At 48.9% G+C, this 25,469-nt stretch overlaps 2 protein-coding genes across 2 annotated transcripts; both read left to right on the top strand.

Moving 5' to 3' along the window:
- Positions 1–38: 38 nt before the first annotated feature.
- On the top strand, positions 39–20,747 carry LOC135813399 (uncharacterized). The gene is made up of 8 exons (XM_065326497.1): positions 39–1,875; positions 3,247–3,405; positions 7,422–7,760; positions 8,228–8,965; positions 11,702–13,189; positions 14,561–14,719; positions 18,737–19,075; positions 19,543–20,747. Exons 1-8 carry the CDS (start codon positions 409–411, stop codon positions 20,281–20,283), a joined length of 5,430 nt encoding a protein of 1,809 aa, XP_065182569.1. The 5' UTR covers positions 39–408; the 3' UTR covers positions 20,284–20,747.
- A 722-nt stretch (positions 20,748–21,469) lies between these two features.
- On the top strand, positions 21,470–25,234 carry LOC135814408 (beta-galactosidase-like). Its single transcript, XM_065327527.1, has one exon. The coding sequence runs from the start codon at positions 21,671–21,673 to the stop codon at positions 24,809–24,811; it is 3,141 nt and encodes a 1,046-aa protein (XP_065183599.1). The 5' UTR covers positions 21,470–21,670; the 3' UTR covers positions 24,812–25,234.
- The last annotated feature ends 235 nt before the right edge of the window (positions 25,235–25,469 follow it).

Genomic DNA, 25,469 nt, shown 5'->3' with positions numbered 1-25,469 from the left:
GTGTGATAAGCGCGCCAAGTCTCCCCTCACCTCCGGAGCTCCGTCATTTCGTCCCCTCCGCTACAAGTAGATCTACACGCAACACTGCCAACAGACGCTCAGAGTCAGATCGAGTCTGCACGGTAGTGCGTCCGCAAGGAGGATATAGGACTAAAGAATTAATTTCAATGCTCCATATGTCCGATGTCTCTCGTCCGAGTACGCATTCATCCAGTGCAGATTGTGGTCTTGCTTCACATCCTCGAATGAGCAGATCTACTGATTGAGAGGCGAGACAGGAACTTGGACTAGCAGTCGGTGATTCTCTGCCTCTTTACCACGCCGTCTACTGCTGCTGCTGTTCAGTGTGTTGCCTCATATTCTGACTGGTAGGTGTTTTCTGTTTGAATCGACCAGGACGACAAGACGATGCAGTGGTGTGGCCCGTTGCTATCGCTGGCTGTAGTGCTGCTAGCATGCTCCCAGTGTCCGTATGCGGTGCTTGGTTACACCTGCATAGATGAAGGTGAAATACTCTACGTGCCTCTACCCAAACATAACGAAACCTACCCGAACGCCATTATGTGCAAAGACCTGACACCGGACAGGAACAACTGCATCCCTCTCGTCTGGACGACCCCAGCGTGTCAGGGTGGGTACTATCGGTCCCTAACAAACAACGCAGTCTTGCCATGTCCAGCAGGTTTCTACTGCCCCATAAATACTATCTGTCTTGTTCCATGCCCACTCGGGGCATATTGTGTAACTGCCAAGAAGAATATCGACGTAACCAGAAATCCACCAGTGACCTGTGATCCAGACTACGGCACACAGCAACTGCCCGACATGAGCAACCGCACTGATCCACGCAGCATTACCTGTGGTGGACCGGCTGGACTGGATCAGCACGTTATCTGCAAGGAAGGCTACTATTGTCCGAACATCAGCATGAAAATCCCATGCCCGGAAGGTTCGTATTGTAGATCTGGCCGCATGTCACCACAGCCTTGCCCAATACTGTCACGATGCAAACGTGGTTCATCTGCGCCCATCGAAAACAGTCTCGGCCTGAGTCTCATCTTCGACCTGGTCCTCATCTTTCTAGTGATACTCTTCGTTCTTGCACTGCGTTACAAAGAAAAACTGAAGGCCGCATTTGGCACTTATGTTGCGCCAAGGCTACCTGGCAGGGCAAGCAGCTATGAGGTATTTACGCCTGAGCAGGAAGGCAATGGTGAAGAAATGGAGTCCATCAACCCCAGCACAGTTGTTCGTGGGGATCCAGAGCAACGGTACAGTGCCACTCCCGCAGGTACCGAAGCTACCAGAGCAGTGAGCCCCAAGGATTACACGATGGAGATTGAATTCCACAATCTCAGTTTAACGTTGAAGAGCAACAAGGTCAAGGTGCTGCAAGGTGCTACTGGCAAGCTTCGACCCAAGACACTGACAGCAATCATGGGTGGAAGCGGAGCAGGAAAGACAACGCTGCTAAATACATTGAGTGGCAAGGCATACTACGGCGCGGTGGAGGGAGATATCATGGTCAACGGCAAGCCAGAAAACATCACAACCTACCGCAGCATCACAGGCTTTGTTCCACAAGAAGACATCATGCACCGAGAGCTAACCACCAGGGAGGTACTGTACTACCAAGGAATTCTCAGACTGTCTGGTTGTGCAACATTCCCAGAGATTAATCGTAAAGTGGATGAGGTACTGGAGCTGCTTGGCCTGATGCATATCAAGGATTCTCAGATCGGTGACGAAGAGAAGCGAGGCATTTCCGGCGGTCAGCGCAAGAGAGTGAACATTGGAATGGAGCTGGTAGCTGATCCAACGCTACTGTTCCTGGATGAACCTACCAGTGGCTTGGACAGTGTCTCAAGTATGCAGGTAAGACTCGAGGTTGTACTTGTGTATTCGATCAGACCACGTGTGCATCAGCCATGTTGCAATGTGCATGCAGAAGTCACTGCTTGTGAACACTAAACACATTCACAGCAATGGATGGTGTATTCCCAGCACAAGATGCCATGTCTAACATAGATGCTTGCTATCATCGCCGAGTTGAGCAGTGGACATCACGGTGTAAGTGTAAGTAAGGAGATGGGAGCTATAGTGTTTTTTTTACGGGGTAACGGCCTCTTTTACGGGCAAAATAAAGTCATGTAGACGTAAAAAAATTGAGATACCATGAAAGGTAAAATATAATTTTATTCAAGTACAATACATTGGGAAACTCCAAGAAATTCCACGTAAAACAGACACAATTCAGTTTTCAATGGCCGATGCCTACCCCAGCACCATCCTGCGTCGACAGGCCTGTCAGGCGCCGTCTAGACCCGCGTAGCCGGAGGTCGACTGCATGGATCACTGCAAATTGGCTGCGAACTCGCACCCAAGCCATCGTGATTGAAAATGGCTTGTCCCACTTGAGGGCGAGGCGACCAGCAAGTCGCTTCTGATAGCTGGCGTATTCGCGATGTAGCACCCCATCCGTGGAAACAAACCAGTGGTGTGAACGACCCACGAAGGTCCTCGGAGGCCTGAGGGTACTTCTTTTCTTCGCGTTACTATAGTGTACATACAGATCTCCATGGACTTGCACATCCAGTGGACTCAGTGTCTGCTCTAGGATTGTTGGACAACTGGCAACACGTGTACCTGGCGCAACCATTTCAACCGGGTCGGAGCCGGGTACACATGTATTCGACACGCGCCTCTGCATGATCTGTCACACATACAAACCATGTAGTCAGTCCTTTCAATGTTCGAACGTGTAGAAAGTACCAACCGGGTCACAGGTGACCCGGTATTATATTTTCAACTGGGTCCAAGCGCCGCCCAACCGGGTCGATTACCCGACTCACCCGGCTCTGGAGCAGACACTGGGACTACGATTGGACATCAACATCCCGTATTCTTTCTCCAGCAAGGGTTTGCTGGGCCCATCTTCAATGAGAAACAAAAACAAAAATATGATTTATAAGAAGAAAAGAGGACCAAATAGCGTCATGTACAAGTTTAATACGCTATAATATCCACTAACACCACCAGTTACTTTACAATCTGCTCATGCGATAACATTGCACGACTTGGACCAACGGTCCTTTCGTCCGCTTTTCTTCTTATAAATTAATCCTTGGCTCTCCAACCCAGTCTAAAAATACGATTGACTACAATTATTACATCATGCCCGTGCTTGTGGAGCAACCTCTGATTACTCTCTCGTTGGCCTGGCGTTTGTGTGTCATGTGTTGATAGGTGTGTGAGGCGCTGCGGCGCGTTGCTGAAGAGGGCCACTTGACAGTGGTGGCCGTACTACATCAGCCCAGGTTCGAGATCTTCCAGATGTTTCACGAAGTCATACTGCTGCAGCCCGGTGGTCAAATTGCGTTCCAAGGTTCCACGCAGCAAGCAGAGGTACGTATGATATGGGCGTGACTCTGTCTGTCAACCCGGCCTCCTTGGCAGTAGCCCTTTCCCAAAGATTCCATACTTTTTCGCAACTTCTTCTTTTCGCAACCGTGCCAAAAACAAGTGCAAGTTGCGGAAATCGCATCCATATTTTCAGAAAAAATGCCACAGTTGCGCTCATCGCAACTTGAAATGAGAGAGTTCTTGTGCATACATTGTTGCCAAAACAACCAGAAAAGGAGCAGAAATAGCAGAATTGCAGAGACAGCAAACTCTTTATCCCTTCCTGCTGTGAAGCACAACTTTACACGGTGCAAGTAGCCTGTTGCACGCATCCTCCATCGTTTCAGTGCTCGCAAAAGGCAATGCACTTTACACAACCACGGGGGGGGGGGGGGGGCGTACTGAGGTATCTACTGTTTCTCTGAAATGAGTCTGAAGGCACACGAGAAATGAACGAGTATTCATTTGTCCAACGTGTAGTCTGTGACTTCACCTTTTGACGCCCATGCCATTGGGCAAAGGTTGTGGAAAAGTGCGATAGTAATTCGCGAAAATGAAGACATTTGCGAAAGTTGCGATTTCTTCCAAAACGACGAAAAGTTGCGGAAACAGTGGTGAGCATCTTTGGGAAAGGGCTACTACACTTCATAGTACATGTACTTTGCAGAGGGCTTGCACATGCTACATGTACGTCACACTCACAGCCAGCGTGGAGTCATGACATGTTGGCCGATGAAGGACATCAAGAGGATGTAGGCTCTTCCGGGCCGGTAGTAGTAGTGGGTGCAATTGCATGTAAACAATCCCCGGAGCTGTAGACATTAGTATTCCTATTGCCCGGCCGGCATGGTGCTGATTTATTGATTTATGCCTTTGATAGGCCATCACAGCGGTCAACATTATTTCCTCCGGAGGGATTAAAAGGTATTGTATGTGTTCATGCATATAATTATTATAATTATTACATTGCGCTATTATCACACTGCTAGCTCTACAGCCTCCTGCCTACAACATCCACACGCATTGTTCACCACCTCCTGCCCACACCAGCCACACACTTCGCGCTCACGCTGCACTGCTAGCCCCTGCCTTCAACAACCACACACTCTGCACACAGCCCCCTGCCTAAAACATCACCGCTACTGCGCTAGCCCCCACAGTCTCACACAGCTTTTTATACCACCCTCTCCTGGCATATATACCGGCATGGTCGGCACCCGATCTTCATGTTGCCTGATGATTGCGTAAGCATGAAACTTAAAGTAGCAGCAAACAAGCCTTGATTGTCCTTGTTGTTCTGTTGTGTATTACGCTCTGCCTTTGTGGTGTTGAGCACTGTCAAGCACTCTGGGTACATCCTTCGGTGAATTAGCTCCCACTTCCCGTGGTAGAGCACTCTTACCTTAGCTGTGCTACCCCAACAATGGACACCCCAAGGCGCGTCAACCTCGGATACTCTCTGAAGAATATCCCCTTGCCCAGCCACAAGGAGTACACACTACGTCTCATTGAAAGGACGGAACAACTCATAAAGAGGATGCGCTGGAGAGCAATATTCTACCTACGTGGTGACAGAAAAGAAGACGACCAAGAAGGAGAAAACTTCGGATTCAAAACAAGAAAATGCCCACCGCAAGTGGACGAGATGAAGAAATTCGAAGACGATATGTATGAGATGATTGGCAGCGTGACTTACCGAAGCGTGCATAACGAACTACAGGACAAGATGAAGGAAGACTTACAAACGATCAGCAGCTCCAACGACATAATCGTACCCGCAGACAAAACACGAAACCTTTACAAGATACCGCCAGAAGAATACAGGAAGCTACTCCACGACAACATCACAAGAAACTACCAAGCGGCACCAGAAGGCTCCTACGACACCATCAACGACGAGGCCAAGAAAATCGCTGCTGATAAGGGCCTGGAGGACCGCATCGACACCATGGCAAAGGCAGAAGCTTTCGTCACCATCAAGGACCACAAAGAAAACTTCCCCCGGAACATACCATGCCGCCTAATTAACCCTGCGAAGCCGGAGATAGGCGTTATCAGCAGAAAGATACTGAGCGGCATAGTGGAAGCGCTGCGGGACAAACCCAACATCAACCTATGGAAAAACACATCCTCCGTCATAAACTGGTTCAGGGCAATCGAGGAGAAGGCTAGCCACACGTTCGTGATGTTCGATATAGTGGATTTCTATCCATCTATTTCCGAAAACTTGCTGAGCCTAGCCCTCGCCTACGCTAAGCAGTTCGTGGCAATTCCTGACTGTGACGCCGACATAATACTACACGCGAGGCAGTCACTGCTATTCGGAGCTAACCGAACATGGGCAAAGAAAAACAGAGACGGGCTGTTCGATGTTACCATGGGATCCTTCGATGGCGCTGAAGCATGTGAGCTGGTCGGCGCCTTCCTCCTGGGTAAACTCGAACAGCACTTCAGTAGCGGCTCGGTAGGCCTCTACAGAGACGACGGGCTTGCCGTCCTCCGTAACGCCACTGGCCACAGTGCGGACAAAGTAAGGAAAGCTGTCATCGACACCTTTAAGACGCTGGGGCTAAAAATCACGATAGACATCAACCTGAACGCTGTTAACTACCTAGACATCACAATGAGCCTCTCCACAGGAACCTACCAACCGTACCGAAAACCCAACGACACCCCACTGTATGTCAACGTCAACTCCAATCACCCACCGCAAGTCCTTAAGAACATCCCAGCTGGAATTAACAACCGACTGGCAAGCATCTCCTGCTCAGAGGCGGTGTTCCGTGATGCTATCCCTATCTACGCGGAGGCCCTCAACGCCAGCGGCCACCCTAGCACGCTAGAGTTCAAACAGAAAACAAGCAAAAAGAAGAAAAGGAAGAGGAAGGTGATTTGGTACAACCCGCCCTACAGCCGTAATGTGAAAACAAACATCGGTGGAAGATTCCTCGCGCTCATTAAGAAGCACTTCCCCCCGCAGTCGAAGCTCGGAAAAATATTCACAAAAAACACCATCAAGATAAGCTACAGTTGCATGCCAAATATGGCTGCACGCATCAAAAGCCACAACAAAGCGGTCCTCTGCCCGCAAACGAAAAAACCGGAAAAGCCCTGCAACTGCCGAGACAAGTCATCTTGTCCACTCAACGGTGAATGCCAAACGACGGAGCTGATATATGTGGCATCCATAACGTCAGGCCCCACCAAAAAGGAATACACCGGTATGTCGGCGCCACCATTCAAGTCACGCCATGCCAACCACATGACTACAACAAGATACGAGAAGTACTCCAGCTGCACTGAGTTCTCCAACTACATCTGGAAGCTGAAGAAATCCAACGCCCAATACGAAGTCGAATGGAGGATAAAAGATCGCGCCCGGGCATACTCCAACATCACGAAGCGGTGTTCCCTCTGTACCAGAGAAAAGTATCACATCCTGAACACGCTAGGGTCACCGTCCAGCCTCAACAAGCGCTCCGAAATGGTGTCCAAGTGCCGACACGAGAACAAGTATCTCCTAAAAAACCATGGTGTCACCTAAACATGTCTCCACAGCCTCCTGCCCACACCATTCACGTTCACACACCTTGCTTATAACACCCTGCCCACACCAGACATATCCACTTACATTGCGCTATTATCACACTGCTAGCTCTACAGCCTCCTGCCTACAACATCCACACGCATTGTTCACCACCTCCTGCCCACACCAGCCACACACTTCGCGCTCACGCTGCACTGCTAGCCCCTGCCTTCAACAACCACACACTCTGCACACAGCCCCCTGCCTAAAACATCACCGCTACTGCGCTAGCCCCCACAGTCTCACACAGCTTTTTATACCACCCTCTCCTGGCATATATACCGGCATGGTCGGCACCCGATCTTCATGTTGCCTGATGATTGCGTAAGCATGAAACTTAAAGTAGCAGCAAACAAGCCTTGATTGTCCTTGTTGTTCTGTTGTGTAATTATTATATTATGTATTCTGGCCCACGGTGTGATTTCTTTGCTAGGCATATTTCTCAGAGCTTGGCTACCCAGTGAAGACAAACGTTAATCCCAGTGATCACTATCTGGATGTCATCAACGATCATAACAAGAAAGCCAAGTCCGCCAAGAAGCACGCCACATCCTCCACAGCTACTAATGATTCAGCGGATGGCAATACAGCCATGGCACTGACCAGCCTTGGAGATTTGTGGACAATGAGACAATCCAGCATGACTACTGATGGTGGTGCATCATCGGCACCACCAGAGCGGCAAGCCAGCACACAGCAGTTCACACCAAGGAAAGCACCTGCATTCTGGATACAGTTGCTGTTCTTCATTCGCCGGGCATTTGTTCTGCAGGTATGCACGACCAAACATACATGTTTGATGTTTGATGAGTAGGGTGAAGCTGGGTCAATATATTTGATATCAAATGCATGAAATTCCAATAATTCGAATGATGCAAAGGTGGCTCCTTCCTTCCTTGACAGACTTCTGCCAAATTTGGTATGTGTTTTCTTTTCAGCAAAAAGTGTGAGTGTGGGGTGCGGAAGAGTGGCTATGTGATAAACCCTAATACCGTACTTAGCATTTGAAATCTATGTCATGGCAATCGCAGCTACCCTCCCCTGTCCCAAACTTTGCACTCAAGTGTGAATCAGGAGAAATTCTGGAGAAAATAGTATTACTTTATCGTGTTCGTTTGTAGTGCACTGCACATAGCTATGTTGTGAGAATGTGCTCGATTGAGGTTCACTGTATTTTAGAATGTGTTGCCGGGTCATTCGGATTCTTAGGATTTCGCCGATTTGTGTCTTATTGTTCAGATTCGTCAACTCAGTGTGTTGATACTTGATCAGCTGCTGGTGCTGATTGCGGGCGCCGTCCTCGGTGCGCTGTACCGCGAGATCCTGCTACGCAAGCTGACACTGCTGCTGTGTATGACCAGCATGGCAGTAGCTTTGACAAGTATGCTGGCTGCACTCCGATGCTTTGGCAGCTGCAAACCCGTCTTCTGGCGAGAGAGTGCGGCAGGAATCAATCGTCCAGCATACTTCCTTGCTACCAACATCTCGCAGATTCCGATCATCGTCTTCACACCGCTTGTCTTCCTCAGCCTGTTCTATGCGTTAGTGTCACCACGCGCCCTGTTTCGTGATTACTACACAGCTATTCTCATGCTGGTCTGGGCCAGCCATGGACTTGGCTATCTCATCTCAACAATATTCAACAGTCGTAGTTCACAGATGGCCACAGTGGTTCTGGTACTTGTGTCGGCCATGATGTCCGGTGCTCAGCCATCGTTATGCAAGATGAAGAAACAGGCCCTCGGCCCTGTCCTCTACTCGTTGTCATTTGCACGCTGGTTTGTAGAAGCATTGTTTGAAAAGGAGGCAAACCGCTATCCGCCTGTGCACATCCAGGAAGTTGCCCTTTACTCAAGCTACCAAGGCTACCCACTTGACCATTTCGCACTGTGCATCGGTATTCTGTTTGTGTTTGGCCTGGTGTCTCGAATCATTGCTCTCATCTGCCTCATGTTCACACACCGCGGCCAGCAGAAGTAGACCAGTCACGGTCAGGCACTGAACACTGAAACAGTTCAGGCACGGCGGCAACAAAGACGGTCTGGTGAAATATGCGCCGCCTAGGTTCCACCTGTACAGTCAACTTTATGTATAACGACACTCGGCGGGGCATCAGAAAAGCGTCCTTATTCGCAAAGTGTCCTTCTACCCGAAGTCTCATTACATGTATATGTATTACAGTTAGATGGGACTTTGCTCTGGGCATGGAAATTCTGTCGTTATTCGCGAATTGTCGTTATATGTTCGCAGTCGTTATTAGCGAAGTTGACTGTACATGTATCCTTATCGCTGATTCTGTTCTTCCTTTCACAGTCAAGTGTATGTTTGCTTTAACGGGGCCTGCTCTGTGTTTTCCATAAGCATACGCGAGGTACTCAGTTGCTTGCGCAAAGGTTCCTGCACCAGTTCACCCTTCTTCTTTCGTTCTTTTGACCAGACTTTGCTGGGTTGAGCAGATCCAGTCTGTTTCACACCCAAGAACACTGCACACTGCACAACATAGTGCTATGTGACACCGTTGACACTGGCTTTGCATATCTAACACGTGAACCGGCATGCAACAATTCACACAGTGCACTCCCCTCTCACATACTGTGACATAGAGAACATTAATTTTATTGCCGCTATTTTGCTGTAATACTTTTAGATTTATTCTCCCGCTGAGCTGACTTTGCACCTAGTACATGCACGGTCGCACACAAAATCAATGTGGGATAATAATAATAATAATTATTGATGATTTTCTTTCGCAAGTGTTGCGCATAAAAGTTCAACAGTTGTTTGGTCAGTGTGACCAGAAACAGGACCAGTGAATCAGTGATCCCCGGCCCGAGCATGCATGGCTTCGCCAGTACAGCATGTACAATCATGGCAAATGTTTTGTACAGATTCAGTCATGTACTATGACATGGACATAAGGCCAAGTAAAAAAAAAAGCTAGATGATCGTCCCCGTCCGCCCCAGTTTTTGTCAGCGCCCCAAGAAATATTTTATTTTTTAAATCGTGAGTTTTTGCCGAAATCGTTGGTTTTTTACCGATCGCGGATGCAGGAAACATGTGCACGCTTTGTTTAATACTTTCTTTACTATATGGACCACATACTACTACTGTATTATATCACAACGTCAGTATCGATCTGCTGAAGAAAGAAAAAGAAAAAAAGAAAAAAAAAGAAAAAAAGAGAAAAAAAACCTTGATGTTGTTGTGTACACTGTGTGCATGAGAGGGTAAAAAGTAAAAAAATAAAAATAAAATCCTCCCGCCCTCCCCGATTTTTCCAAAAAAAAGGACGATCATCTAGTAATTTTTTTTACTCGGCCTAACCATTAGTCCATTATTGTCCCTCCAGGAAATCGCGATTCCACGGATGCAAGAAATTTCGTGATTTTCGCCCAAACCCGCGATTTCCCGCGTTTTTTGGTTGTTTTCTGCACTATATCTCACTTTTTCTGCACTTTTCACGCAGTGCTTTCCATGATCCTGTCGGTTATTTGCACAGTACGACTCGTACTACTCCGGAGTACTGAGATATATACGATGCAACAAATTTCGTGATTTGGCCCAAATCCGCAATTTTCTGTAAATAATTCCGCGAATTCCTGGCAAGTTCTGCATCATTCCGCACATTTCGTCGCATTTTTTGTTGTTTTCTGCCGCAAATTTTTTTTTCCGCAAATTCCCGCAGGGACAGATTATAAAATAATCTAGTATGAAAATGGTAGATCTACTACCAAGTATAACCGAATCGGCTATACTATGTAGCCTATTGAGTATTGTAGGTCTACCATGTCATGTACATGTAGATCTACTATTGACAGTATTGTGGATGATCCGAGTCCGATCTACATGCGGTATAGTAAAGTAGGTACTGCTTGGGCTTGGCCCAGTATTGGCCGCAGTAAAGGCAGTACAACTACTGCCCTGATATTTTTGTAGTAGGGGAAATGCTCGTAGACCAAGCGATAATTATAACTACTTCAAACTTATAACTTATAATATAAGTGATAGAGTGGCGGCGACGTGGACCGGGACATCCATCAACTACCGGTAGTACTGACAGGAGTCGCGTGATAAGTGTCATGTGAAGGGGGATCCAGTGATGATGCCTAGCGTTCAAACCTAACGGCTAGCTAGCCACCGACGAAGCGATTTAGATGCATGGTAGACGTACATACATGTATTTTGGCAAATCCTCAACCATGTCGAAGGGAGCCCCGGCGAGCAATACTTACAGACAAACACTTGATATGACTTACGTTTTGAGATGCCCCTGGCCTCAGCCCCTACCTGTCCACCGTGTCTACGGCCCAGTAGAGTCTACGCCTGTGTGATAAGCGCGCCAAGTCTCCCCTCACCTCCGGAGCTCCGTCATTTCGTCCCCTCCGCTACAAGTAGATCTACACGCAACACTGCCAACAGACGCTCAGAGTCAGATCGAGTCTGCACGGTAGTGCGTCCGCAAGGAGGATATAGGACTAAAGAATTAATTTCAATGCTCCATATGTCCGATGTCTCTCGTCCGAGTACGCATTCATCCAGTGCAGATTGTGGTCTTGCTTCACATCCTCGAATGAGCAGATCTACTGATTGAGAGGCGAGACAGGAACTTGGACTAGCAGTCGGTGATTCTCTGCCTCTTTACCACGCCGTCTACTGCTGCTGCTGTTCAGTGTGTTGCCTCATATTCTGACTGGTAGGTGTTTTCTGTTTGAATCGACCAGGACGACAAGACGATGCAGTGGTGTGGCCCGTTGCTATCGCTGGCTGTAGTGCTGCTAGCATGCTCCCAGTGTCCGTATGCGGTGCTTGGTTACACCTGCATAGATGAAGGTGAAATACTCTACGTGCCTCTACCCAAACATAACGAAACCTACCCGAACGCCATTATGTGCAAAGACCTGACACCGGACAGGAACAACTGCATCCCTCTCGTCTGGACGACCCCAGCGTGTCAGGGTGGGTACTATCGGTCCCTAACAAACAACGCAGTCTTGCCATGTCCAGCAGGTTTCTACTGCCCCATAAATACTATCTGTCTTGTTCCATGCCCACTCGGGGCATATTGTGTAACTGCCAAGAAGAATATCGACGTAACCAGAAATCCACCAGTGACCTGTGATCCAGACTACGGCACACAGCAACTGCCCGACATGAGCAACCGCACTGATCCACGCAGCATTACCTGTGGTGGACCGGCTGGACTGGATCAGCACGTTATCTGCAAGGAAGGCTACTATTGTCCGAACATCAGCATGAAAATCCCATGCCCGGAAGGTTCGTATTGTAGATCTGGCCGCATGTCACCACAGCCTTGCCCAATACTGTCACGATGCAAACGTGGTTCATCTGCGCCCATCGAAAACAGTCTCGGCCTGAGTCTCATCTTCGACCTGGTCCTCATCTTTCTAGTGATACTCTTCGTTCTTGCACTGCGTTACAAAGAAAAACTGAAGGCCGCATTTGGCACTTATGTTGCGCCAAGGCTACCTGGCAGGGCAAGCAGCTATGAGGTATTTACGCCTGAGCAGGAAGGCAATGGTGAAGAAATGGAGTCCATCAACCCCAGCACAGTTGTTCGTGGGGATCCAGAGCAACGGTACAGTGCCACTCCCGCAGGTACCGAAGCTACCAGAGCAGTGAGCCCCAAGGATTACACGATGGAGATTGAATTCCACAATCTCAGTTTAACGTTGAAGAGCAACAAGGTCAAGGTGCTGCAAGGTGCTACTGGCAAGCTTCGACCCAAGACACTGACAGCAATCATGGGTGGAAGCGGAGCAGGAAAGACAACGCTGCTAAATACATTGAGTGGCAAGGCATACTACGGCGCGGTGGAGGGAGATATCATGGTCAACGGCAAGCCAGAAAACATCACAACCTACCGCAGCATCACAGGCTTTGTTCCACAAGAAGACATCATGCACCGAGAGCTAACCACCAGGGAGGTACTGTACTACCAAGGAATTCTCAGACTGTCTGGTTGTGCAACATTCCCAGAGATTAATCGTAAAGTGGATGAGGTACTGGAGCTGCTTGGCCTGATGCATATCAAGGATTCTCAGATCGGTGACGAAGAGAAGCGAGGCATTTCCGGCGGTCAGCGCAAGAGAGTGAACATTGGAATGGAGCTGGTAGCTGATCCAACGCTACTGTTCCTGGATGAACCTACCAGTGGCTTGGACAGTGTCTCAAGTATGCAGGTAAGACTCGAGGTTGTACTTGTGTATTCGATCAGACCACGTGTGCATCAGCCATGTTGCAATGTGCATGCAGAAGTCACTGCTTGTGAACACTAAACACATTCACAGCAATGGATGGTGTATTCCCAGCACAAGATGCCATGTCTAACATAGATGCTTGCTATCATCGCCGAGTTGAGCAGTGGACATCACGGTGTAAGTGTAAGTAAGGAGATGGGAGCTATAGTGTTTTTTTTACGGGGTAACGGCCTCTTTTACGGGCAAAATAAAGTCATGTAGACGTAAAAAAATTGAGATACCATGAAAGGTAAAATATAATTTTATTCAAGTACAATACATTGGGAAACTCCAAGAAATTCCACGTAAAACAGACACAATTCAGTTTTCAATGGCCGATGCCTACCCCAGCACCATCCTGCGTCGACAGGCCTGTCAGGCGCCGTCTAGACCCGCGTAGCCGGAGGTCGACTGCATGGATCACTGCAAATTGGCTGCGAACTCGCACCCAAGCCATCGTGATTGAAAATGGCTTGTCCCACTTGAGGGCGAGGCGACCAGCAAGTCGCTTCTGATAGCTGGCGTATTCGCGATGTAGCACCCCATCCGTGGAAACAAACCAGTGGTGTGAACGACCCACGAAGGTCCTCGGAGGCCTGAGGGTACTTCTTTTCTTCGCGTTACTATAGTGTACATACAGATCTCCATGGACTTGCACATCCAGTGGACTCAGTGTCTGCTCTAGGATTGTTGGACAACTGGCAACACGTGTACCTGGCGCAACCATTTCAACCGGGTCGGAGCCGGGTACACATGTATTCGACACGCGCCTCTGCATGATCTGTCACACATACAAACCATGTAGTCAGTCCTTTCAATGTTCGAACGTGTAGAAAGTACCAACCGGGTCACAGGTGACCCGGTATTATATTTTCAACTGGGTCCAAGCGCCGCCCAACCGGGTCGATTACCCGACTCACCCGGCTCTGGAGCAGACACTGGGACTACGATTGGACATCAACATCCCGTATTCTTTCTCCAGCAAGGGTTTGCTGGGCCCATCTTCAATGAGAAACAAAAACAAAAATATGATTTATAAGAAGAAAAGAGGACCAAATAGCGTCATGTACAAGTTTAATACGCTATAATATCCACTAACACCACCAGTTACTTTACAATCTGCTCATGCGATAACATTGCACGACTTGGACCAACGGTCCTTTCGTCCGCTTTTCTTCTTATAAATTAATCCTTGGCTCTCCAACCCAGTCTAAAAATACGATTGACTACAATTATTACATCATGCCCGTGCTTGTGGAGCAACCTCTGATTACTCTCTCGTTGGCCTGGCGTTTGTGTGTCATGTGTTGATAGGTGTGTGAGGCGCTGCGGCGCGTTGCTGAAGAGGGCCACTTGACAGTGGTGGCCGTACTACATCAGCCCAGGTTCGAGATCTTCCAGATGTTTCACGAAGTCATACTGCTGCAGCCCGGTGGTCAAATTGCGTTCCAAGGTTCCACGCAGCAAGCAGAGGTACGTATGATATGGGCGTGACTCTGTCTGTCAACCCGGCCTCCTTGGCAGTAGCCCTTTCCCAAAGATTCCATACTTTTTCGCAACTTCTTCTTTTCGCAACCGTGCCAAAAACAAGTGCAAGTTGCGGAAATCGCATCCATATTTTCAGAAAAAATGCCACAGTTGCGCTCATCGCAACTTGAAATGAGAGAGTTCTTGTGCATACATTGTTGCCAAAACAACCAGAAAAGGAGCAGAAATAGCAGAATTGCAGAGACAGCAAACTCTTTATCCCTTCCTGCTGTGAAGCACAACTTTACACGGTGCAAGTAGCCTGTTGCACGCATCCTCCATCGTTTCAGTGCTCGCAAAAGGCAATGCACTTTACACAACCACGGGGGGGGGGGGGGGGGCGTACTGAGGTATCTACTGTTTCTCTGAAATGAGTCTGAAGGCACACGAGAAATGAACGAGTATTCATTTGTCCAACGTGTAGTCTGTGACTTCACCTTTTGACGCCCATGCCATTGGGCAAAGGTTGTGGAAAAGTGCGATAGTAATTCGCGAAAATGAAGACATTTGCGAAAGTTGCGATTTCTTCCAAAACGACGAAAAGTTGCGGAAACAGTGGTGAGCATCTTTGGGAAAGGGCTACTACACTTCATAGTACATGTACTTTGCAGAGGGCTTGCACATGCTACATGTACGTCACACTCACAGCCAGCGTGGAGTCATGACATGTTGGCCGATGAAGGACATCAAGAGGATGTAGGCTCTTCCGGGCCGGTAGTAGTAGTGGGTGCAATTGCATGTAAACAATCCCCGGAGCTGTAGACATTAGTATTCCTATTGCCCGGCCGGCATGGTGCTGATTTATTGATTTATGCCTTTGATAGGCCATCACAGCGGTCAACATTATTTCCTCCGGAGGGATTAAAAGGTATTGTATGTGTTCATGCATATAATTATTATAATTATTACATTGCGCTATTATCACACTGCTAGCTCTACAGCCTCCTGCCTACAACATCCACACGCATTGTTCACCACCTCCTGCCCACACCAGCCACACACTTCGCGCTCACGCTGCACTGCTAGCCCCTGCCTTCAACAACCACACACTCTGCACACAGCCCCCTGCCTAAAACATCACCGCTACTGCGCTAGCCCCCACAGTCTCACACAGCTTTTTATACCACCCTCTCCTGGCATATATACCGGCATGGTCGGCACCCGATCTTCATGTTGCCTGATGATTGCGTGAGCATGAAACTTAAAGTAGCAGCAAACAAGCCTTGATTGTCCTTGTTGTTCTGTTGTGTATTACGCTCTGCCTTTGTGGTGTTGAGCACTGTCAAGCACTCTGGGTACATCCTTCGGTGAATTAGCTCCCACTTCCCGTGGTAGAGCACTCTTACCTTAGCTGTGCTACCCCAACAATGGACACCCCAAGGCGCGTCAACCTCGGATACTCTCTGAAGAATATCCCCTTGCCCAGCCACAAGGAGTACACACTACGTCTCATTGAAAGGACGGAACAACTCATAAAGAGGATGCGCTGGAGAGCAATATTCTACCTACGTGGTGACAGAAAAGAAGACGACCAAGAAGGAGAAAACTTCGGATTCAAAACAAGAAAATGCCCACCGCAAGTGGACGAGATGAAGAAATTCGAAGACGATATGTATGAGATGATTGGCAGCGTGACTTACCGAAGCGTGCATAACGAACTACAGGACAAGATGAAGGAAGACTTACAAACGATCAGCAGCTCCAACGACATAATCGTACCCGCAGACAAAACACGAAACCTTTACAAGATACCGCCAGAAGAATACAGGAAGCTACTCCACGACAACATCACAAGAAACTACCAAGCGGCACCAGAAGGCTCCTACGACACCATCAACGACGAGGCCAAGAAAATCGCTGCTGATAAGGGCCTGGAGGACCGCATCGACACCATGGCAAAGGCAGAAGCTTTCGTCACCATCAAGGACCACAAAGAAAACTTCCCCCGGAACATACCATGCCGCCTAATTAACCCTGCGAAGCCGGAGATAGGCGTTATCAGCAGAAAGATACTGAGCGGCATAGTGGAAGCGCTGCGGGACAAACCCAACATCAACCTATGGAAAAACACATCCTCCGTCATAAACTGGTTCAGGGCAATCGAGGAGAAGGCTAGCCACACGTTCGTGATGTTCGATATAGTGGATTTCTATCCATCTATTTCCGAAAACTTGCTGAGCCTAGCCCTCGCCTACGCTAAGCAGTTCGTGGCAATTCCTGACTGTGACGCCGACATAATACTACACGCGAGGCAGTCACTGCTATTCGGAGCTAACCGAACATGGGCAAAGAAAAACAGAGACGGGCTGTTCGATGTTACCATGGGATCCTTCGATGGCGCTGAAGCATGTGAGCTGGTCGGCGCCTTCCTCCTGGGTAAACTCGAACAGCACTTCAGTAGCGGCTCGGTAGGCCTCTACAGAGACGACGGGCTTGCCGTCCTCCGTAACGCCACTGGCCACAGTGCGGACAAAGTAAGGAAAGCTGTCATCGACACCTTTAAGACGCTGGGGCTAAAAATCACGATAGACATCAACCTGAACGCTGTTAACTACCTAGACATCACAATGAGCCTCTCCACAGGAACCTACCAACCGTACCGAAAACCCAACGACACCCCACTGTATGTCAACGTCAACTCCAATCACCCACCGCAAGTCCTTAAGAACATCCCAGCTGGAATTAACAACCGACTGGCAAGCATCTCCTGCTCAGAGGCGGTGTTCCGTGATGCTATCCCTATCTACGCGGAGGCCCTCAACGCCAGCGGCCACCCTAGCACGCTAGAGTTCAAACAGAAAACAAGCAAAAAGAAGAAAAGGAAGAGGAAGGTGATTTGGTACAACCCGCCCTACAGCCGTAATGTGAAAACAAACATCGGTGGAAGATTCCTCGCGCTCATTAAGAAGCACTTCCCCCCGCAGTCGAAGCTCGGAAAAATATTCACAAAAAACACCATCAAGATAAGCTACAGTTGCATGCCAAATATGGCTGCACGCATCAAAAGCCACAACAAAGCGGTCCTCTGCCCGCAAACGAAAAAACCGGAAAAGCCCTGCAACTGCCGAGACAAGTCATCTTGTCCACTCAACGGTGAATGCCAAACGACGGAGCTGATATATGTGGCATCCATAACGTCAGGCCCCACCAAAAAGGAATACACCGGTATGTCGGCGCCACCATTCAAGTCACGCCATGCCAACCACATGACTACAACAAGATACGAGAAGTACTCCAGCTGCACTGAGTTCTCCAACTACATCTGGAAGCTGAAGAAATCCAACGCCCAATACGAAGTCGAATGGAGGATAAAAGATCGCGCCCGGGCATACTCCAACATCACGAAGCGGTGTTCCCTCTGTACCAGAGAAAAGTATCACATCCTGAACACGCTAGGGTCACCGTCCAGCCTCAACAAGCGCTCCGAAATGGTGTCCAAGTGCCGACACGAGAACAAGTATCTCCTAAAAAACCATGGTGTCACCTAAACATGTCTCCACAGCCTCCTGCCCACACCATTCACGTTCACACACCTTGCTTATAACACCCTGCCCACACCAGACATATCCACTTACATTGCGCTATTATCACACTGCTAGCTCTACAGCCTCCTGCCTACAACATCCACACGCATTGTTCACCACCTCCTGCCCACACCAGCCACACACTTCGCGCTCACGCTGCACTGCTAGCCCCTGCCTTCAACAACCACACACTCTGCACACAGCCCCCTGCCTAAAACATCACCGCTACTGCGCTAGCCCCCACAGTCTCACACAGCTTTTTATACCACCCTCTCCTGGCATATATACCGGCATGGTCGGCACCCGATCTTCATGTTGCCTGATGATTGCGTAAGCATGAAACTTAAAGTAGCAGCAAACAAGCCTTGATTGTCCTTGTTGTTCTGTTGTGTAATTATTATATTATGTATTCTGGCCCACGGTGTGATTTCTTTGCTAGGCATATTTCTCAGAGCTTGGCTACCCAGTGAAGACAAACGTTAATCCCAGTGATCACTATCTGGATGTCATCAACGATCATAACAAGAAAGCCAAGTCCGCCAAGAAGCACGCCACATCCTCCACAGCTACTAATGATTCAGCGGATGGCAATACAGCCATGGCACTGACCAGCCTTGGAGATTTGTGGACAATGAGACAATCCAGCATGACTACTGATGGTGGTGCATCATCGGCACCACCAGAGCGGCAAGCCAGCACACAGCAGTTCACACCAAGGAAAGCACCTGCATTCTGGATACAGTTGCTGTTCTTCATTCGCCGGGCATTTGTTCTGCAGGTATGCACGACCAAACATACATGTTTGATGTTTGATGAGTAGGGTGAAGCTGGGTCAATATATTTGATATCAAATGCATGAAATTCCAATAATTCGAATGATGCAAAGGTGGCTCCTTCCTTCCTTGACAGACTTCTGCCAAATTTGGTATGTGTTTTCTTTTCAGCAAAAAGTGTGAGTGTGGGGTGCGGAAGAGTGGCTATGTGATAAACCCTAATACCGTACTTAGCATTTGAAATCTATGTCATGGCAATCGCAGCTACCCTCCCCTGTCCCAAACTTTGCACTCAAGTGTGAATCAGGAGAAATTCTGGAGAAAATAGTATTACTTTATCGTGTTCGTTTGTAGTGCACTGCACATAGCTATGTTGTGAGAATGTGCTCGATTGAGGTTCACTGTATTTTAGAATGTGTTGCCGGGTCATTCGGATTCTTAGGATTTCGCCGATTTGTGTCTTATTGTTCAGATTCGTCAACTCAGTGTGTTGATACTTGATCAGCTGCTGGTGCTGATTGCGGGCGCCGTCCTCGGTGCGCTGTACCGCGAGATCCTGCTACGCAAGCTGACACTGCTGCTGTGTATGACCAGCATGGCAGTAGCTTTGACAAGTATGCTGGCTGCACTCCGATGCTTTGGCAGCTGCAAACCCGTCTTCTGGCGAGAGAGTGCGGCAGGAATCAATCGTCCAGCATACTTCCTTGCCACCAACATCTCGCAGATTCCGATCATCGTCTTCACACCGCTTGTCTTCCTCAGCCTGTTCTATGCGTTAGTGTCACCACGCGCCCTGTTTCGTGATTACTACACAGCTATTCTCATGCTGGTTTGGGCCAGCCATGGACTTGGCTATCTCATCTCAACAATATTCAACAGTCGTAGTTCACAGATGGCCACAGTGGTTCTGGTACTTGTGTCGGCCATGATGTCCGGTGCTCAGCCATCGTTATGCAAGATGAAGAAACAGGCCCTCGGCCCTGTCCTCTACTCGTTGTCGTTTGCACGCTGGTTTGTAGAAGCATTGTTTGAAAAGGAGGCAAACCGCTATCCGCCCGTGCACATCCAGGAAGTTGCGCTTTACTCGAGCTACCAAGGTTATCCACTTGACAATTTTGCACTGTGCATCGGTATCCTGTTTGTGTTTGGCCTGGTGTCTCGAATCATTGCTCTCATCTGCCTCATGTTCACACACCGCGGCCAGCAGAAGTAGACCAGCAGTCACGGTCAGGCACTGAACACTGAAACAGTTCAGGCATGGCGGCAGCAAAGACGTTTTAAAAGTAAAATCCGCATGTCCACTCTTCTCCAGTCGTTCTTTTGACCAGACGTTGGGTTGAGCAGACCCAGTTTGTTTCCAGCAGATCACTGCACACTGTACAACATAGTGCTATGAGACACTTGGCACCTTGCCCTTTGCATACCCAACACATGTTCTAGTGCACGCCAAATTCACACTGTGCATGCGCCTTTGCAGCCTGATCTCACATAGAGAACTTTATGACTATTTTCAATTTAGTATTTTATATTTATTCTCCTGCCGAGTTTGCACATTCACAATCACTCACATATTCGTTAGGGCAAATTTTATTGAACTTCCTTGGCTTGGTGCACATGAAAAAAAGTTGTCACTCACATCAGTTTGTGACGACAGCAAAAATGCATACTGATTATCTACGTGACTGTGCAAGTTGTTTAGTTGGTGCCCAGGAAAAGCCATGGTCATCCCTCGGGCTCAGCATTACTGCCTTCAGCATGGCCTCTCAGTCAGCAGTATGATCACTGGTCAGACAAGTCTTTTGTTTGTTCCGATGATTAGGGTCCGGCGGATTCTGTCGGCAGAAAATTTGGCCGAGAATTCGGTATTTTTTCTGGTAAGTTTCATGCATGTTTGGTATGTGGATAAAGAAATTGAGCAGAATTTGAGGAATTGCCCGCCATAAGGTTTGTATGGTTCTGCCAATTTCACTGCTTTTCGAGCATAATCTGCCACCTTTTCGAGCACAATCCGCCGGTCCCTACCGATGATGCCTGTAGATCTACCGGTATAATTATGTAATAATAATAATTTCAAATTTGGACTTCACGGAGAATTTCAAAGTTTTAGGAAATTAGAGGCCACATGCCACGCACTGCTCTTTTCTCTCCGAAACTCAACACTTGCAAGCCAGATAATTATGAAAGAAAGAAAAAAAATCATCAGTCACAGACACAGTGCGATCTGGCGATCTCGTGACCTTGAGTTACCATGGTTACATGACTTTAGACCCACACGTACACATGCAATGAATGAACCAGGCTACGTGTAGGCTGACGAGGACCATGACTCATGAGGACGGTCATAACTCATATCACTTATCAGTACAGACTCAGTAGAGTCTAAAAATATTGTATTTGTAGACACATCTGGCCCACAGTTGCGTTTCACGATACGAGGAGGCCGAGGCTATGCGCTCACGATCCATTTATTTTTCCCAGTTTTCAGAACCTCCCCCGCTTCACAGACGTGCCGCTGAGACTTCGAGTCCCAGCAGAGCCCAGCTATTTAGGGTTGTCGCGGACCGGGCAGCGACACCTCCCTCTCCTTTCCAGAGTTTCCGATGCATTGCGAAATGCTGTTGCTAGCGCTACTCAGCCTAGCTGCCGTTCCGTCGTTGGCGGTCAAAGCTGACGCTTCGTCAAGCGACAATGTTCCACTGTCAGCACATCCAAGCCCTACACGCGAGACGATAAATTTCGACTTTGCTTGGAGGCATTTCTCCACACCAGTGGATGGTAGTGGCGGTCCCTTCTTGTCCTGTCGAACTGCGTTCACGCCATTCGAGAATACGACCTGCTATGGGGTGAGGCTCGTCTCAGTTTTCAGCTCGGCAGATGACTGCCAAACATTGTGCTGTCTGAGTCGCTATTGCAGAGCGTGGATGTATGATATACGGAGCGGAGCTTGTTCCATAGATAGCGAGAGAGAATTTTCTTGCGAGCACCCGACGAATGACTACACCGTAGGCGGCACTCGACCTGCGCCGGGTCCACTACCTCCGGTGCCAGAGATGGATGCGTCGCGACTCCAGTACGACTTTGACGATAGCGAATGGGAAATCGTGAACGCTCCTCATGACAGCTTGCTAGGACAGGAGTTTTCCGAGAACGCTTCGTCGTCACAGGGCAACTTGCCCTATCAGTTCACCTTCTACCGGAAACATTTCAACTTGCCGAGTGATTGGGAGAAGGCCGGTCAGGTGAGTGTGTATTTTGAGGGCATATTTCGCAGTTCGCTGGTGTATCTGAATTCCATTCAGATCAATTTCCACGAGTCGGGATACACAAGTTTTGCCGTTCGGCTGGACAACGTGACGGGAGTGAAGTTTGGCGCCGGAAAAGAAAATGAGAATGTTCTGGCTATTCGTGCGCAGGCTTTCGGTGGTTCAGGTTGGTGGTATGAAGGAGGAGGTCTGTACCGTCATAACTATTTGATTTTCCACAGCAACATCCACATTGCAACCAATGGCATCCTTGCCAGTCTTTCACCAGATGTTGCCAGTATTCGTCAACTAGAAGACGGCCGCACAACGACCGCCGATGCCAGCCTGCACGTGCGAGCTACGGTGAGGTGCGATGCAGAGTCCGGGAACGAGGTCAATGTCACGTTCCAACTCTACGACGCTGCTAACAAGCTGCTGGTTGCGCTTGCCGCCAACCGTACGTACATGAAGCCGGGCGATTCGTTTGTGTTCTTCGCTGAGCACTTGGTTGAGAATGTGACCCTCTGGTCACCCACACATACATATATGTACAGGGTGGTGACGATGGTGAGTGCTGGAGGCGGTGTGGTCAGCGACATCATCAATGACACCTACGTCGGAGCGCGCAGTGCTCAGTGGCATGCCGGCTACGGGGGCGGGTTTGTGCTGAACGGTGAGCCGTTCAAGTGGCGCGGCTTCTGCAACCACAACGACCTGGCCGGCGTGGGCACGGGAATTCCCGATCGTCTGCACCTGTTCCGCGCGCAGGCCATGAAGTCCGTAGGCGGCAATTCATGGCGAATGTCTCACAATCCGCCGGCGCCAGCACTGCTGAGCGTCCTGGATGAGCTTGCCATACTGGTCTGGGACGAGACACGCAACTTTGGAGATGAACGCCAGTGGGTGCAAGACATTCAGGATATGGTTGAACGAGACCGCAACCACCCCAGTGTGATGCTATGGTCGTTCTGTAACGAAGGTGGCTGTCTACAGCATGACCCGGATGTGGCCAGCATTGGCGGACAGTTCCGTGGGAGCGCGAAGGCAATGGATCCGTTTCGTCCCGTCACCGCAAACATGGTGGCCAAGACTATCACTGACCTGCAGTGTCCGCTGACCGGTGAGGTTGACGTGCAAGGCTTCTCACACATGCAGGGCTTCATCTTTGATGACTTCTATGATCTCTACCCGAACATACCCGTCATAAACTCTGAGTGTTGTTCATGTGTGACTCAGCGGGGTGAGGACACAGCAGACGAGACTCACCTGGCTAACTTCAATGCCGACTGCATCAGTGAACAGAGTGCCCGGGGAATAACACGTCCGTTTGTAAGTGGCTCGCTGGTTTGGACGTTGTTTGATTATCTTGGCGAGCCTACCCCGGTTGAGTGGCCGCACGTGTCCTCATCGTTCGGTTCATTTGACCTGGCTGGATTTAGCAAGGCTGCCGCATTCTGGTACAGAGCATGGTGGCTGTACAACTTCACACATCCCGCGGGGAATGATCAAAGCACAACTGCTAAGCCTACCCAGCTAGATATTCCCAGACATGCACCTTCGCTCATTGATCCCCAGGTCATAGACAAGAACAGTGTCAGCAGTGCAAACTCTGGTGTGCGTAGTGCTGCAAGCGCGAGTCCCTCGGACTCTGGTGACATCCTGGTTCATATAGTGCAGCATTGGGAACCTAACATAGCGACGGCTATGGGCAGTGATGACCTGCGTACTATTCAAGTCTACAGCAACGCACCACACGTACAACTTAGCGTCAACGGTAAAACTGTTGGCACCCAGTTCCTACAATGGTACGGCTGGGCACAGTTCAGCAGTGTATCGTTTGAGCCTGGAAATCTAACCGCGGCAGCGTTTTCCTCTTCTGGCATAGTCGTGGCAACGCACACACGACTGACCTGTGGAGCGGCTGATTCCATTCAGCTAGTGTTGGATGTACCAAGTGCATCAACAGGAACAGGCACAGCTCTAGTACTGGATGGCCAGGACACTGGAATGATTCGCGCATTGATTGTAGATGAGAAGAACAGTGTTGTACAGTCATCCAGTCATAACGTCACATTCACTCTCACCAGTGGACCAGGTCGGATCATTGGCGTGGGTAATGGTGATCCAGCATGTCATGAGGCAAACAAGGCTACATCTAGAAGTGCATATCATGGTGTAGTACGTGCTGTGATTCAAGTTACACTCAACAGTGCAATGCCAGTTCATGTCCGACGTCGTCTTGCTCAAATAGATGCGGAGTCTAATCACTACACTTATCTACTGAATCCTGGTGAAGACACCCACAGGATGGGGGAGATGAAGCAGGCTGGAGACACCACAACAGCGGCAGCCATTGATGAACTTCTGAGTGCCGATAGCATCACTGTAGAAGCCACAAGTCCCGGTTTGAAATCAGCTACAATCTCTATTCCAGTCAGCAACGATTTTGAAGGGCACAATGTCATGGCAACTGCAAATGCATGGATGGAGCAGCGCTAGGGTAGTTGGCAGCTGGAAGCATAGCCAATTTGCCTCATTGTCACCGGCGAAGCCAATGGTGAATATCCCATCTCCTCCAAACAGGTGGGTTCATAGTTAGGACCATTACGTTGCTACTTGGATCATGTCTAGGTTCTTGTACTGGTATGGGCCATTCGGTTAGATTTCTTTACAGCTACTGCATAGCATTTTTGGGAGAGTCTCTTTCCATTCAACATCGTAATTTTAAAAGTTACTACAGGTCAGACCTCGCTATAACATAATCTCTGGGGGATGGGAGAAATTATGTTATAGCGAGGTTTATGTTCTTGTGAGTTGGGCACACCAATATGCAATATGTATGTCAAAATGACGCTCTTCACTTACTGCTTACAGCTGTACTGTTTTACATACAGGTATGATGATGACTAGCAAAGATGTGTATAGGCTTGTCAGCAAAGGGCCAGGGGTGACAAGAGTCATGCAGTGCGTGTACGTGTACATGTGACATGATTAGAAGTCGAAGACCCCAAGCAGGGAGTAGTAAAATACCGAAACTTTACTACTCCCTGCTTCCGAGGTGGACAGCTCAGTCTCGAATTCGTCGCGAGAAGGCATGCATGCCATGTACATAAGTCATTATTATACGACTTTTTACGTTATGCTGAGGTCTCCGTGC

The sequence above is a fragment of the Sycon ciliatum genome, chromosome 4 (genome assembly GCF_964019385.1).
Source record: "Sycon ciliatum chromosome 4, ocSycCili1.1, whole genome shotgun sequence".
In the NCBI taxonomy this organism is placed as follows: domain Eukaryota; kingdom Metazoa; phylum Porifera; class Calcarea; order Leucosolenida; family Sycettidae; genus Sycon; species Sycon ciliatum.
The sequence above is the reverse complement of the archived record's forward strand: the minus strand, read 5'-3'. Positions and strand labels throughout refer to the sequence as shown.